The sequence below is a fragment of the Poecile atricapillus genome, chromosome 29 (genome assembly GCF_030490865.1).
Source record: "Poecile atricapillus isolate bPoeAtr1 chromosome 29, bPoeAtr1.hap1, whole genome shotgun sequence".
Classification (NCBI taxonomy): Eukaryota; Metazoa; Chordata; class Aves; order Passeriformes; family Paridae; genus Poecile; species Poecile atricapillus.
The window spans coordinates 2,305,752-2,321,896 of NC_081277.1; the positions used below are offsets into that span (position 1 = coordinate 2,305,752).

General features: G+C 61.1%; 1 protein-coding gene across 1 annotated transcript in view; it reads right to left on the reverse strand.

Moving 5' to 3' along the window:
* Positions 1-11,646: 11,646 nt before the first annotated feature.
* The window catches only part of PEBP4 (phosphatidylethanolamine binding protein 4), a 73,955-nt gene continuing 69,456 nt past the window's right edge, over positions 11,647-16,145 (reverse strand). Inside the window, exon 8 of the mRNA XM_058859150.1 lies at positions 11,647-12,130. Within this exon, the coding sequence (XP_058715133.1) occupies positions 12,039-12,130 (92 nt within the window). The 3' untranslated portion in view covers positions 11,647-12,038. The remainder of the gene's footprint in view (positions 12,131-16,145) is intronic.

A 16,145-nucleotide genomic window follows, 5' to 3' on the forward strand; every position in this document is an offset into this window, starting at 1 on the left:
AGGAGGCGGGGGGGGCTGGGGGTGGCCGCGGAGGAGGGGGCGCGGGGGGGGCGCGGTCCTCCGTGGGTCCCTTGGTGGTGTTTCCTCGAGGGGGAGGGGGCGATCTGGCTGGCAGATGTGGTTGTAGAAGCTGGGGGGGTGGTGGTGGGGGGGGAGGATTTAACCCCTCCTCTCTCTCTGTCTCTCTCGCCGGCTCCCAGCCCCGGCCCCGCTCCCCCCGCGCTCGGCCCCGCTCCGCTCGCCGGTTCCTTCGCTGCCGCCCGACTGCTCCGCCGGGGACTCCGCGGGGCCTTTATGCGGGAGCGCTCCGTGACGTAGCTGCCCATATATGGACAGACAAAGCCGAGCCGAGGCCGAGACGTCACAATGGAAGCTCCGCACAATGGAACGTTGGAGAGAGCAGGAAGCGGGGCCGGCGCGCGCGGGGACGGGGGACATGGGACCGGGAGAGGGGGACCGGAGACCCTGCACAGGCCCAGGGGGACCGGGCACCGGATACCGGGCTAGGGGTACCGGGAACGGGGCATCATGCACCGGGCAAGGGGGACAGGGCGCCAGACGCCGGGCAAAGGGGACCGGTCACCAGGCATGCTGCACCGGGGAAGGGGTACCCGGTACCGGGCATCTTGTACTGGGGAATGGGGACCGGAACCTGGGCATCCCGCACTGGATAAGGGGTACCGGGCTTCCTGCACCAAGCAGCGGGTATCCTGCACCGGTACCAGGCACGCTGCGCCGGAAAAGGGGCACCGGGCATCCTGCCCCGAGCACCGGGCACCGGACAATGGGCACCGGGAGCCCCGCGCAGGGCACCGGGCATCCTGCACTTGTCACCGAGCGCAGGGGACCGGCCGTGCATCAGCCATCCTGCACTGGGCATTGGGCGCAGGGCACCCTGCACAGGGCACCGGGCACAGTGACCGGACCGGGGGTCTCCCCCTCTGCGCTGCACTCCCCGAGCCAAGCGTTGCCGGCCCCCTGCGGAGGGCAGGCTCCAGCCCTTCCAGCCCGGATCATTCCTCCCGGGAAGCAGCGGGGGCGCGGGGACAGTCCGCCCCCGCCGTGCCTGACCCTGCGGCCGCCCCCGGGGCTGCTCAGAGCCAGGCTGATACCGGGAGGTTTTTTCCTCCAGTGGAGACCGGGACCGGCCACAAACCCCATCCCGCAGCCGGGGCTGGCGCAGGAACGGGATGGGAGCTGTGCGGGGAAAGCCACAGCGCCAGGCAGTGGAGTTTGGTAGGAAGGAGAGGGTCAGGGTGGGGGGGCTTAAGAAGCCTCCAGCCCTTCGGTGTGGTGGCAACGGTGACAGAGGGAATGGCACTTCCCCGAGCCACCCCCTCCCCATGTCCCGACTGCCGTGGAGAACAGCGCTTGGAATACTTTAAAAACAGGTAACACTTGTTGGTCGCCTGTGATTTTAACCTCACCTCCCCCCTTTAAAAGTTTGGCACTTCCAAGGCGTCAGTAATTAGGTGGTTTCGTGCTAAGTGTGCCAACTGATGCTATCTTTAAAACCCTCCGAGTTATATAGCAAATGTATGGAAAAATGCTGTGTTGCAATAGCTCCACTTACCCAATTCCTGCAGGGCCGGCTTTGCCATGGGAGTGAAATCCGGGCTACGGGAGGGCTGCGGCGGGAGGGGACCGGGCACTGACTGCGGGGACGGGGGGCACGGGCACACCGGGGGCTCTGGAGGTGCAGCCAGGCCCGGGCTGCGCGGTGCCGGCAGCCGCTCGGGGCGGGGGACGGGGTGGGCGGGGGGTGCTGCGGTGCGCAGGGCGGGGGGAGAGTTCCTGGGGCTGGGGGGCAGCGAGCCCCGACTCGGACTGTTTGTGACCGCGGGGGGAGGAGGGGCCCCCGTGTTCCATCAACTTCAGGGTCACCATTCACTTCAGGGCCCCCCATATTCACTTCAGGGCCCCCCACATCCACTTCAGGGCCCCCCACATCCAGGGCCTCTCATTCACTGCAGCCCCCAGCCACTGCAGTGGTGCCCCTCCATCGACAGACCCCCATTGCATTAAAAGTCCCCCCTACCTTGTGCAGAGCCCCCCATCCTGTGCAGAGCCCCCACATCTTGCACAGAACCCCCCAACCTCTGCAGAACCCCCCAAACTGTGCAGAACCCCCCAAACTGTGCAGAACCCCCCAAACTGTGCAGAACCCCCCACCTTTCTTAGAAGCACCCCCACCCTGCACAGAGCCCCCCATCCCTTGCACCATTATCACCCCCATCGTTTGCAGGGCACTCTCCTTGTTTTGCACCCCCTCTTTCCGTCTCTCACCCCACCTTGCACCCCTCCCGCCGCCCCCCAAGCCACAGCCCCCCCCCCTCAGCGCATCCCCCGCCCGCCCCGCCCGTGGCCCGGCGCGGCCCGGGGGGAGCGCGGCGGCGGCGGCGGCGGCGGCGGCGGGGGGAACGGGGGGGGAGAGCGGGGCGGCGGCGGGCGGGCGGCCGAGGGGAAGCGCCATACAAGGCCTGGATCCGGCCCCGCCTCCGCTCCCTTCTTTGGCCGCCGGTTCCGGCGCCCCCGGCGCTGCCGAGGTGCGGGGCGGGCGCGGGGCGCGGAGGGGGATCCACAGCCCTCGCCCCCCCCGGGGCAACACCGCCCCGACCCGCGGGGGTGAGGAGGGGGTCCCGCTGGCACCCCCGGCCCCCAGGCGTGCCCCGCGTCCTTCCCCGTCACCGCATTCCCACGGTGGGATCGCTCCCGCAGCCGCAGCGCCGGGGATGCTGCGGGGCCCCCGCTGCGTGTCCGGCTCCCGCGGCCCCGCAGGTCACAGCGGGGACCTCCCCAAAATTGAACCGCCCTTCTTCAACCCTTAATTGTGTCCGGTAAGAACAACACTACCCAGCTCCTCCCGATTTATAGCGGCGGGGTGAGGGTTTGCTCAGCACCCACGGGCGAGGGTCCCGTGGGGAATTCCTGCTCCGGAGCAGGCAGCTCCTCACCCTGCACTGGAAAACTCCGCATCCCCACAGTGCCAGCCCCACGCTCGGCTCACACCCACCCGGCTCTGCCCCCCGAGGGTGACAGTGACACAGGAGTGTGAGCGCTCACCTGCCCCCCCTTCTCCCGGCAGCTGCTTCCCGCTGGGAATGCAGCTATTTCCTGTCCCATCGGGGCGGCTGGAGCTGTGGGTGCACCTCAAACCCCCCTGGTGGGGTTTAGGCTGGGTTTAAAGCTCCTGAGTCATGAGGACCTGCCGCTAAACCCGGCTGGTGAGAGCGGGACAGCTCAGGCACTGACAGCGGTTTGACTGGGAACGGCCTTAAGCCAAAATAAACCGAGGCAGACTTAGACTGGCACGGAAACGGCCGCACGGGGGTTGGACTGGCTTAGTTACAGCTTAGCTTAATGGGTCGGAGCATCCCGAGCAGAATTCTTTACCCAACGAGAGGGGGAAAAATAGAGAGATTCTCACCTAGGATGGCTCCTAGCTGGTTTTAAATTACAGCCCAGGCTGGATGGAGCCTGCAGCCGAGAGGTTTCACTTTTTTTTTCGGCATCCCACACACCTGCCTCATGTGAACCCATCCTGATCCGGGTGTTTCAGTAACCTGGATCATCATTGTATCGTCGGTATTCCATGCACATGGATTTTCCTTCCTGCCCAGCTCAGGTGAGACCTCACCTGCAGGGCTGGGCCCAGGTCTGGGGAGCACAGGAAGGACGTGGAGCTGCTGGAACAGCTGCAGAGGAGGTCATGGAGCTGCTCCAAGGACTGGAGCCCCTCTGCTCTGCAGCCAGGCTGGGAGATCTGGGGGTGCTCACCTGGAGAAGGGAAAGCTCCAGGGAGGGCTCAGAGCCCCTTGCAGGGCCTGAAGGGGCTCCAGGGGAGCTGGAGAGGGACTGGGGACAAGGGATGGAGGGACAGGACACAGGGAATGGCTCCCACTGCCAGAGGGCAGGGCTGGATGGGATATTGGGAAGGAATTCCTGGCTAGGAGGGTGGGGAGGGGCTGGGCTGGAATTCCCAGAGAAGCTGTGGCTGCCCCTGGATCCTTGGAAGTGTCCAAGGCCAAGGTGGACAGGGCATGGAGCAGCTTGGGACAGTGGGAGGTGTCCCTGCCCATGGCAGGGGGTGGCACTGAATGAGCTTTAAGGTTCCCCCCCCAAACCATTCCAGAATCCCATTAAATGCTGCCATCCCTCCCCAAATCCCACACCAGCATTGCCCCATGCCCCCTCACCTCACCGCAGCCTGTGCAGGGGTTGTGACAAACGGTGACATTATTTAACCCCGTCCCACCCTGTGACACCCACCCAGGTGCTGGCAGCGTCCTCTCAGCAGAGAAGGGAGAGCCCCCAGCTCCCACTGCCCCCACCCCGATCATCCCTCTGAGGATGCTGAGGGCAGCCACACCCCAAAAGTCCCCTGGTCCCCGTGAGGCCGGGACCGTGTCCCCCTGGCTGCTGTCACCTGACGGGTGACTTCTTCCCGGTCCTCTCGGTCTTGTGACCAGCCGGGCCCTGCTTCGTGTGCCGGGAGCTCTGCAGGTGCTGCGGGCACGCTGCGCATCCTCGGGGGACCCTCGGGCTTCGAAAAAGGGGAACTCGTCAGAGTTTTCACCTAATTAACGACAGCTTAATTGTACTTACAAGGAGGGGAGCACGAGCCCAGTTTTCGTGCCCTGTGGCGAGGGTGCCACTCGTTCCCTAAAATTCACTTGGGCTGAGCTGAGCCCTGGAGGCCGGGGGGGACACCACGAGCTGCTCATCACCGTCCTGCCAAGTGTCTCAGCAGCTCTGGAAAGCTCCATACGGAGCACGGCTCCGTGTTTCAGGCTCTGAGCTCCACAGAGGGAGAGAGGGATGATCTGCAATGATGGCGATGATCACCATCATTGTCACCTCATCCTGGATTACAAAGGACGCTCAGGCACGGAGCCTGAGGCGCACACCAGAGCACGGAGCCTTTCCTCCGCAGCCCTTGGATTCTCTGCGGATGCAGATCTGGGGCTGGTAAGGTCACAGAGCCGTAAACAGAGTGTGGCTGGTGGGGACCTGAAAGGTCACAGGCCTCCTACCCCCGGGGGACGGCTGTGCCAGGGCCATGTGTGTAGGCGGCTGCCTGGATGGTCGACAACACAAACTTTTCTCGAGCAGCTTGGAGAGAGAAAAAATCCACCCCGAGCCACCCAAAGCACGGGGTGGGCGTCGCGGGGGGATCTAATCGAGCCTCGTGGTTACTCGGGGCTGTGAGTTTTGTTTTGTTTGCAAGTACTGAGCTGGTGAGGCACTTCAGGGGTGTCAGTTCCCTCTGGCAAACAACAGCTGCCCAGATGTGCTGCAGCAGCAGCAGTTTATTCTCAGAGCATCTCACGGCCTGGCATGAAGGATGCTCAGCATTGGCAGGGATGGGATTCAGGGCAATCTGTAATTTATGGGGGAGAAGAGACTTTCTTTGTTGCTGTTGGGCATGGGAAATCCTCATTTCAGACCAAACTCTGGCTGAGGGAACTTCAGCCAGGAGAAACTGCTGGGCAGCCTTCCTGATCCCAGAACAACACCCTCCCGGCCTGTGTCCTTCCCAACGCCGTCTTCTGCCTCACCTTGGTTTTCCTGATTTGCCTGTGGAAACTCCACACCCTCCTCCTCCCGAAATATTTGGAAACACTCACACTGAAATATGCATGGAAAAGGAGATGGGCATTTCCCTCATGGAAAAGGAGCCTGGCATCTCCCTCCTCCTGCAGGGGAGGAAGGGACCCACAGGCAGAGCTTGCTGCCCTGGGGTGTCCCTGGGTAGATCCCAAAAAAGGGATCCCCATAAGCCAAACCCCAGGGTGGCTGGTGGGCGGAACTCTGGGAGCTCTGTGGGTGGTTGTGGGAAGCCCTTTTCTGCCTCAGTTTCCCCCGTGGCAAGGCAGGGATCAGCCCTGCCTCACCCTGTGCGGCAGCAGGATGAAAAGCTTGGGATGGGGAGGAAAAGCCCTTTGGAGAGGAGCTCCAAACACCTTGCTGATCCTGGGAAATGGATTCTGGGTGGCTGGGCTTGGTTCCTGAAGGGAACAGCTCTGGGAGATGGCTGGAGGCCAGGGATGCACCTGCAGGAGCCTTCAGGAGGCCCTCCCCAAAGAGCATCCCACAACTCCCGCTGCTCCCAGGGGCTGCTGACTCCAACCCCACGACTCCCACTGCTCCCAGGGGCTGCTGACTCCAACCCCACGACTCCCACTGCTCCCAGGGGCTGCTGACTCCAACCCCACAACTCCCGCTGCTCCCAGGGGCTGCTGACTCCAACCCCACAACTCCCACTGCTCCCAGGGGCTGGTGGGTGACCCCAGGTTGTGCCAGCTGACTGCTCTGGGGGAGCTGGGACCCCTCTGGGTCATCTCAGTCCGAGACAGGTCTGGTTTTTCCAAGCCTTTCCTGTTATTATCCAGCTGGGGAACAATAGCAGCGGCAGCTGGCGCAGTGTGACCTGCAGATAAGGAGACAGCTGATTAGCAGGGAAACTACAGAGTAGGCCCAGAGTGAAAGTGGTCCCAAGGGAGCAGCAGGGGTGGGAAGGATGAGATTCCAGCCAGGGATCAGGCGCTGCAAAGCCAAGGATGATTTTATGGGACCGGCAGCAACCTCAGCATGGCGGGAGCCCTGGAGTGACCCCACTTTTGCAGAGGTTTGTGGAGAGGGACCACAAAGGCACTTTTTAATGTGAAACCAAGAAACAGAAGAGGAACCGGACGCTGGGATCGCAGCTCCCGGAGCTGTGCCGTGACACAACTCGAGTGATTCCCTGACGGAGAGGAGCAGAAGACGTCAGAACCCCCCAAATCTGCTGCATCCAACAGAAAAAGGGCTCGGTGTTGTGTCAGCACAGAGGGGTGAACCCAGCACGGTGTGAGGGGTGGGATGTCATCCCAGACGAGAATTCCAAAGGCTGCGTGCCTGGGAAAAAGCGCTGCTCCCGAGGGCTGCGCTGCAGCAGTGCAGGAGAAACTGGGGAGAGGCCAAAGGCGAGGGATCTGTGAGCCATTGAAACCAGCCCGGGGGGAATTCGCCATTTCCTAGCAATGAGGAAATGTGAGGTTGGCTGAGGACCCGCGGGGCTGCGGGCAGGGAATGGGAGGTGAGAGCTGCCGACAAGTGAAGACAGGCCGGGCCGGGGCCGCGGGGCGAGTCCGTCCGTCCTGGCCAGGGAGCAGCAAGGGCGGCTGGCAGAGCCACCCGGCTCTTTCCACCACACCTTGGGATGCAAAGCCCGGCAGGCATCCGCCTCATCCCGAGCCAGCTGGGATAAACTGGGCAGTGCCAGGGGCACGGCAGCTCCTGGGCAGGAGCGAAGCTGCTGGGCTGGGACCACCGTATCAAAAATGCTTTGGGTTTTTGTTTTGTTTTGTTTTTTGGGTTTTGTTTTTTTTTGTTCTGACGAGGAGCGTTTTGGGGCAAACCACATCTGAAGGTGCTCGTGGCTCCCGGAGGAGTGGGAGAGGCTGGGAGCTTCCCACTGCCACAGACAAACCCAGCTCAAAGAGACTCAGGGAGCAGCTGGAAGAGGAAACAAAACCTGGGCTGAGTTTCTCCCCAACGAGCATCCCTTGAATGCTCATCCCATGCCTGGCAGCATCTCTGGGCACAGCTGAGCTGCTGCTTTCCCTCAGGAATAGCTGGAATTTGCATCCCAGGATGCTGCCAGAGCCTGGCTGAACGGTCCAGCCCCAGCAAGCAGGATGGGGGTCCAGGACCCCAAAACCAAACCTGCTCTAACAGGGCCCTGGCTCCCCAGACAGTCCCACTAAGCTCCTCTGATGTTATACAGCATTTTGAAGGCCAAATAATTAATTATTGCTAATTAATGAAACCATCACTGCAGGACCAGCCTGCGTGCCCCTCGCTGTCCCCCGGTCCCCTCTGGGTGCTGGCACGGACACCGAGGTGGGGACACGTCCCTGTCCTTGCCTCGCCTGCCTTCCCTATTACTTCAGGAGCCCTAAATTCCTGCCGTGGTGCAGGTGCCTCTCCCAGGGCCCGCCCGGCTGCCGGCTCCTGGAGCAGCAAATCCCAGCTCCCAGTGCATCCCACCCCCACCCCCCCAGCACGAGGGGACCCCCAGACCGGGGGCTTTGTGTGTCCCCAGCACGAGGATGAGGGCTGGGAGCTCCTCACTGGATCATCCCGGCGTCGCCCACCCGGTGGCTGACGTGGAGAGCCGGGTGCCTCAGCATCCCGTGCGGCTGCTGATGTTCAGCTGCCCGGGGGATTCTCCCACGTCGGCTCCCAAAACGAGCAGCACTCCTGGTCCCCACGCTGAGCGTCCCCAGCAGCACGTGGGGATTTGGGGATTATCGCTCCTGACCTATTTCCCGGGGGGTGCAGCCAGGCTTAGCTCAGGGAACGCTTGAGGAGTGCAGAGATCTGCAGATAGAGGAGCTCCGAGGTGTGAGATATCAGTAATTAATTCGCAGGTTGATATAGTTATGTGCTTAGATCATCATCAGCTGATCCTGCTAATCCCTTCTTGAGCAAGTCCCCGGCTGAGGGGGAGCTGCTGCCTGGCACTGCCGAGCTCCTGGCAGCTGCCTTGTCCCCGTGGCATTCCAAGGTGCCACTGAGGCTTTGGAGGTGCCAGTAGTGTCCCCCAGCCCCTGCTCCTTAATACTCCCGGCCTTAAATCTGCATTTTTCTGGGGTGGGCCCTCTGCATCAGACCCAGGGCTGCCCCCCTTGAGCCTTAAGACTTTCTCCCATTAATTATTTTGGTGATTATTAAAAACAGGTAATTGTTACCCTGTTGGCTTAGGGCTCGTGTTTAGCACGAGCTTCTCCTGGCCTCCAGCCCAGTTTTGGGAAGGAACACCCCCCCCATGTGCTGCCGGGTGCTGCTGTTGCTCACCAGCCACACTCGATTTTCACGAGTTCATTGTTAATTTTGAAACTCCACGTCCTCCTCTCCCTCAGTCATCCCATGGAGTGGGTGGGTTCGCTTTGGGAAGGGGCTGGAATTGCCCAAACCCAGCTCAGAGCCCCATGTTGGGAGAGCAAAGGGGAGCTGTGTCCATCCCACAGCCATGCCTGGGCTCACAGCCCCCCAAAATCCCTGGGATTCTGTGTTTCCATGGGTTTGTGGCCTTGGAATGCATGTTGGGCTCTGCAGGGCTGGTGAATCCATGCTGGAATTCCTGGGATATGCCATTGGTGCTGTAGGTGCCACCTTACACCCCAGCGACCCCACACCTGAGCTCACCCCACTCTGCTTTCTCCCAGCCCCACACATGAAAAAGTCAAGAAGCCACAACAGTGGAAAGTCGAGGTAACAAATACAAATAAAACTTCCTCTGGAGGCTAAAAATGACACCCGTAGACAGCAAAAAAAACACCTTCTCTGGGTGACAATAACAGAGCGTGGAGCTATTTCAGTGTTGGGCTGTTCCATTGCAGTGCTCGGCACTGGGGTTGTGGCTGCTCAAAACCAGCCACTTCCCCAGGGACGTGACGTGTTTCCTTTCTATCACAAACTGATTTAGAAGCAAAACTTTCTACATTTAGGCAGTTGAGAGGCTCAGCTTCTCTTTTCTGTCTTGCGCCGATGGTGAGCGAATGGAAGGAGAGATAAAGAGGGTGGGACCAGCATGAAGTGACTGTACGTGGCTTCCTCCTTGTGAGTTTTTTCCCTTCGCTCTTTCTAAATAATCAAAAAGTGAACCAGAAAACCACAATTAATATTTTCCACGCCGTGGAGGCCTCGTGTGCATCCCAGTGAGAGTTTGTGGTGCAGGGCTGGCCGGAGCTGCTGCGTTTGCAGCCCTGAGTGGGCCCAGTGCCCACACAAGGCCTCGGGTGCCTGGTGCTGTGTCCTGGCAGGGATCATCCCAGCATAGGGATATTGCAGCCAGCTGGGCAGATTCCTGATCATCCCTGTCCTCATCTCCATCTCCATCCCCACCTTCATCCTCATCCCCATTCTCATTCTCCATCCCTGTCCTCATCCCCTTTCCCCATCCCAATCCCCATCCCCATTTTCAATCCCCATCCCATCCCAGTCCATTTTATCTCCATTTCCATCCCCATCCCCATTCCCATCCCCATCTCCACTCCCCTCTCCTTCTCCATCTTCATCCTCACTTCCATCCTTGTTGTCCACCCCGTTTCCCACCTCCATTTCCATCTCCACCCCATCTATCTCCTCATCCCTATTCTCCATCTTTGTCCCCATTCCCATTTCCATTCTCCATCCCATTTCCATTCTCCATCCCATTCCCATTTCCATTCTCCATCCCATCCCATCCCATTCCCATTCCCATTCCCATTCCCATTTCCATTCCCATCCCATCAGTGACACACAGGGCAGCGGATCACTCCGGGCCCCGGCTCCCGGAGATCCCGATCCCAGCTCAGCTTGACTCCTCTTATCCCGTTAAACCCAGGAGCGAGGTGATAATTTCCTAGAAGGATAAACATCCGATTACCTTTTCTCCACCAAAAATAACCGCCCCAGCCACAAGGAGCTGAGGGCAGGGAGGGAAGGATGATGGAGTTTGGCTGCAGGATGTCAGCCGAGCCGTGACCTCTCATTTACACTGGAGCCTCGCTCCGACCTGCCGGGCCAATTACACCCTGCTCCAAGGGCAGGGATAGAAAAAGAGAAGGAGAAATCCAACTTTAGCAGACTTCCATGACATCTCACTGTGTCATTTCCTCTGCTGCTAATCTTAGCGCCAGTGGCAGCGGGGTTCGTGTTTTTTTCCCTGGCTTGTGGTGTTACCCGGCTTCCTTTTTTTGTTGCTTTCCTTCCCGCTGGCTCCTGCAGCTTCACCCAGCATTGTGCACCCAGGGCAAGCCTGGATCCTGCTCCTGCATCCCCCTTGGATTCCCCGATCCCTCCTGGAGGGGACTGGAGCTCTGCGGGACCCTGGTGGGATTCAGGCAAAGAGCCCTTCCTGGAGGGAAAGCCCTGGTCAAGTTTAACCCTCCAGGCAGGACTCAAATCCACATTTAACTCCCCAGGAAGGACTGAAATCCACGTTTAACCCCCCAGTGCAGGACTGAAACGTGCCCAGGAACCCAGGGCAGGTGACCAGCAGGATGGCACAGAGATGTTTCTTGGGATCTGATTGCTTTGTTCCAGACCCAGGCAATGATGCAGAGCTGAGATGCAGCAACCTTCACCCCTCTGAAGGATCCCAGGCCTCCCTGCACAGCCCTGAGCGAGTCATCCCCTTGTGCCGCAGTTTCCCTCGCTTGCAAAATGTCCTGGGCTCCCGCTGCCCATGGTTTGTTCCAAGGGGAATATTATTCCTGGCCATGGGCAGGACAGAGGTGGCTTTGTCACCAGGATGTGCCTCAAGGAGGACCTGCAGGTAGGTGAATCTGAGCCTTGGAGAAAACTGAGTCTTAGATGAAAGCCTAATTAAGGAGCTAATTAAAAGGGAGGTCCAGCTAAGTGGCCAGTAGGCAGAGCTCTGCTGATTTATACCTTTAATTTTGGTTTTGCTTTCCAAGAGAAACGGGCTGAGGGCAAAGGCAGGGCTGGGGCAGCGGCCGGTTCCCACGCGGTGCCACCAAGGGAGCCCTGGACAGGCATCGCTGTCCGTGTCCCCTCCTGGGTGACCCTGGGGTCACCTAAACGAGGCTCTGGCTGGCCACGCCCTGCTTCCATCACCCACAGGGGTCTGCTCATCCCATGCAGACCCCAAAATGCCAGATTCACCTGGCGCTGCCGCTGCCCCGCGCTCGCTGCCACCACGGAGCCCCGTGTGCTCCATCCAAATTTTATTCGGGAAGCTGCAGGCATCAAACTCAAAGTCCCCAAAGTGCCAGGGGGACATGCAGGGAGTCAAGTCAGAAATAGGGTGAAGGGAGGAGAAGGGGTGATGCCAGAATTCCTGGGATAGCCAGGAGAGCTGGGACACCTCTTGGCATGTCCCCCAGGGGGAAAGATAACTTGGCTTTGGGAGAGGAGGGGTTGGAGCTGTGGCTCTGGGCTGGGAGCAGGGTGGGTTCATCCTCGGTGGGTTCTGGGGTCCCCTCTGCTCCGGGCAGAGGTGGCTCCATGGTGTGGGGATGTGCAGGGCAAGGAAGGGATGGCCGGAGTTAATCCTTGTAGTTTTTGGTGAGGAACTGGGTTGAGGCCACAGGGTGGCCCAGCTCAAAGTCCTCCACGAAGTCCTTCAAGTCCCAAGTGCCTGGGGAGAGAGGAAAAGGGGGTGAGCAGGGATGGAGAGGGGAGCAGCCCTGTGCAGCTGCTGCTCTGCTCCAGACCACATCCTGCACACCCCGGGAGGCCCCAGAGACAGCGGGGAGCCATGGGGACCCCAGCCCTGAGCAGCCCGGGAGTACGCGGGGCTGGCTCCTCTCCTGCCCCCTGATCTTTGGAGCAAACCTTCCTACGAGCCCACCCTGGCTGGAAATCTCCCTGGGGGTGTCACAGGAGATCCCCCATCCCCCTCACTGGCATTCACTGAGCCAAGGGGGTTCCTCATTCCTGACCCTCCTCCCCTGCTGCCTGCCCTGACCCCAGGATCCGGAGGAGGGATCTGGGATCTGGGGGCAGCTTGTGCTGGATCCAGCTGTGGTTTTGCCCACGTAGGGAGCAGGGAAACCCTCTCCAGGGCGAAGGGCAAGAGGGATTCCCTCATCCCCAGCCCCTGTGGGGCAGAAATCCCCCGGTGCCCTGCCAGGGTCGGGCACCGAGCCTGGGTCTGGCTGGCGGTGCCGGAGCATCCTGCTCAGACCAGAGGGGCTTTCCCTGGCACCCAAACAGCTCACGCTGCCCGTCCTCGTGGGCCACCGGGGAAAGGGGCCCGTTGTTTATCTGAAACCTGTCCTCTCCTCTTCCTGGCGGCTCTTTAATGTCACGCGGCAGCCTGGCAGCCTTTATCTGCTGTCACATCTCAGCCCCGACCCGAGCGCAGCGTCCCCTTTGCTCTTGCAAAAGTGCTGAGCAAAACCTGAGCTGCTGCATCACCTGCGTGGGGTGGTGATGGCTCGGGGAGCTGGTGGAGCTCCCACCTGCTCCTCACTTCGGGCTCTGAGCTCCAAGAAAAGCTCTGGAGATTCTCGTGGTGATGGCACCGCTTGCTGTGACCTCCTGGAGCTGCGAGAGGCCGCGGCTGGGATGCTCCAGGGCCCAGGAAGGAGCTCACAGGATGCTCAGGAACGACCCTGCATCCCACATTCCAGCTGGGATGAGATGCTGGAGATGCTGGAATGCACCAGGCTGCTGCTGGCGGCTCCCAGGTGTCCCCTGCCACCCTCCCAAAACCAAGCTGAGAGCAAGGGCAGCCCCAACGTCCTGCACTGGGATCACGGCCAGCCGGGACACGGAGCCTCGAGCACCTCCATCCCCAAATTCCACCTAGGCAGGAAGGGTAGCTCCTCACTTCGGGGTCTCAGCCCAACCCCCTCAGTGCCGGGGGTCCCGCTGAAGGTGGCACCAGGGGATGGAGCCTCGGGGGGGGCCGCTCCCGCTGCGCCCGCAACCTCCGCCGGGTGCCTTTCATCCGGAGGGTTTCAAAGCGCTTGGAAAAGCCCACGGGAGAGCAGCCGGCGCCATGCGGGACCGGGGTGAGAGCGAGACGCGGCACCCCCGACTCCCAGGGGTGCCGGAGCTGTCACTGATGCTCGCGGATGAAAGGAGCCGGGGGAGGCAGAGCCTCTGCGGGGCTGCAGCCGCCGGCCCCGGCCCTCGCCCCACGCGTGGGGCCGGGGTTTTTCCTGACCTACTTTCCTACCTGCCCTGGCACCGCTTGTGCCAGGCCTGTCGGGGTAAGGAAAGCCCCGGGGCAGCCGAGGGTGTGGCAAAGGTGGGGGATGCGCGGGGGGGGTGCCAGATTTGGGGGGCGCCGGATCCCCCTGCCCCAAATCCAACCCCTGGGGTGCGTCCCCAGAGCGGGTGCCCCATCCCGGGTGACATTCCCGTGCCAACCATCCCAAATGAGCCCGGCTGGCTCCCAGTGCTGGGGACTGTGAGTCACTGGCATCACGGAGCCGGGAAAGGAGCAGGGGGCCAGCCGGGGAGCCGAGGTCGAGGTGCCACTGTCCCCTCTCTCCCTGCCACAATAATACGGCGTTTCATCTGTGGCTTGGTCCGCTTTCAAGCTCATTTCCCAAAGAATTAAATCATCCCGCTTGGCCCTTATCTGCGCACCCGCCGGAGGAAGAGGAGTGCCCGCTGACACCCACACGTGCGCGGCCGCCTGAGCCTGGAGCGCCCGATGGGGAAACTGAGGCACGAGGCAACCGCTGGCATCGGGAAGCTCGGCATCCCCGATCCCACAGGTTTTCCCAGCGCTGCCGTTGCCGCCTGCCCACCCCCCCCAAACTCCGATCCCCTCCTTCCCCGGCCCCCCGGCTGTAATTTATCAGCCTCATCAGCGGCAATGTTCTCCTGATGGGAGCCCTGATGCTTTCTCTGCCAAGATTAATGATGTCCCAGCGGAGGTGGGCGGGAGGCCGGCAGCTGCTTTGGTCACCATTAAGTGACACCCGAGGACTCGGGCCGGCACCGCGCTCTCCCCGCAGCCCTTCACCGCCTCTCGTCCCAGCCGCGGCCTTTCCCTCCCCGCCGGCGCCCAGTCCAACCCGATTTTCCAGCTGGGTGGATCGGATTGGAGCTCACAAGGTCGGCTCATGAGTCAATGCCGCGGCCCCGATCCGGGGCTGGAGAGGGACGGAGCCAAAGGCTGGCTGCGCTCATCCCTGTGCCTGCTCCCCAGAGGACTGGCTGCTTCCCCGAGGCAAAATTTCCTGGAGGGAAAAAAGCCATTCCCAGTTTTCCAGGGCAGGAGGGGCTTTGGGAATGCCGGAGCTGGTGGGAAAAGGTGGAAGCAGAGGGATGAACTCAGGTGCAATTAAGCATCAAGGTTTTATGCTAATTAAAGACCCCCCAATCGATGAAAGCTGTGGGGGAACTTTTAATTCCCCAGCAGCCCAGCCGGGGTCTGGTGGGTGCCTGAATTCCCCCGGCTGAGGGATTTTCCGTGGATTGAGAGCCTGTGGTGAGCGCTGCCGCCTCGGGATGCGACGGTGGCTGTGACATTTCACAGACCACAGATTATTATCTTGCATCTCCCCAAAACACAACCGCGGCTTGTAGCACTCCTGGCTGCGAGGGAAGTGGGCCGGGTGGCAGGAAGAGCCGTGGGGACACCCCAAATATCCCCACCTTCGGGCTTGAGTGGGGACGGAGCTGGGGCTCAGTGACAATTTCATGGCAAAAAACCTGAAGTGAATCAGACTCCAGAGGAGAAACTGAGGCTCTGAGTTCTTTGCCTGAGGTCACACAGAGCCGGCTGGTGCTGGGATTGATCAGAAACACTCATGGGGAAGGATCAGCGTGGCTTTTTTTCTCTGATGAAACAAGACTTTTGCTCAAGAGCCGCCCTGGAGAAACAGCTCGGCTGTAAACAACTGATTTCCACATCACCACGAGTGACAGGGGGACGTGCACGGGTCCTGCAGCACCCCAGCACCCGGCCTGTGCCCGTCAGTGCCATCCCAGCCGGGACATCCCCACGGCAGGCGGGCACCGGAGCCACCGTGGGAATGTCCCTGCTCCCTTTGAGCTGCTGGCGTTGCACAGCCAGGCAAGGAGGGAGAAGAAGCAGGGATTTGTTTTCCACGCTCGCCGCTGCCCCTCGCGATTTGAATTCCCAGGGATCTTTCCCAGGAGCAGGGACAGGCGACGCGGGCAGGTCCTGGTTTAGTGCCCTCTTCTGGAGGCTCCGGCCGAGCTCCTGCCATCCCGCCTGGCACTGTCACCTCCCCCGGCCCTGGCCTGGCCTCCAAAACACATCCCGTGCCAGGAGGGAATGCTTCTGGGAGCTGAGCAGAAGCACTCTGGTGCGGCTCAGCTCTGCCAGGGGACGAACTGCCAGAGGGAGGGATGCTCGGCACAGGGAGTTCATCCCAGCACAGGGATGTTCATCCTGGCACAGGGATGTTCATCCTGGCACAGGGATATTCATCCCGGCACAGGGATGTTCATCCCAGCACAGGGATGTTCATCCCAGCACAGGGATGTTCATCCCAGCACAGGGATGTTTATCCCGGCACAGGAATGCTCATCCCGGCACAGGGATGTTCATCCCGGCACGGGGATGTTCATCCCAGCACAGGGATGTTCATCCCGGCACGGGGATGTTCATCCCAGCACAGGGATGTTCATCCCGGCACAGGAATATTCATCCCGGCACAGGG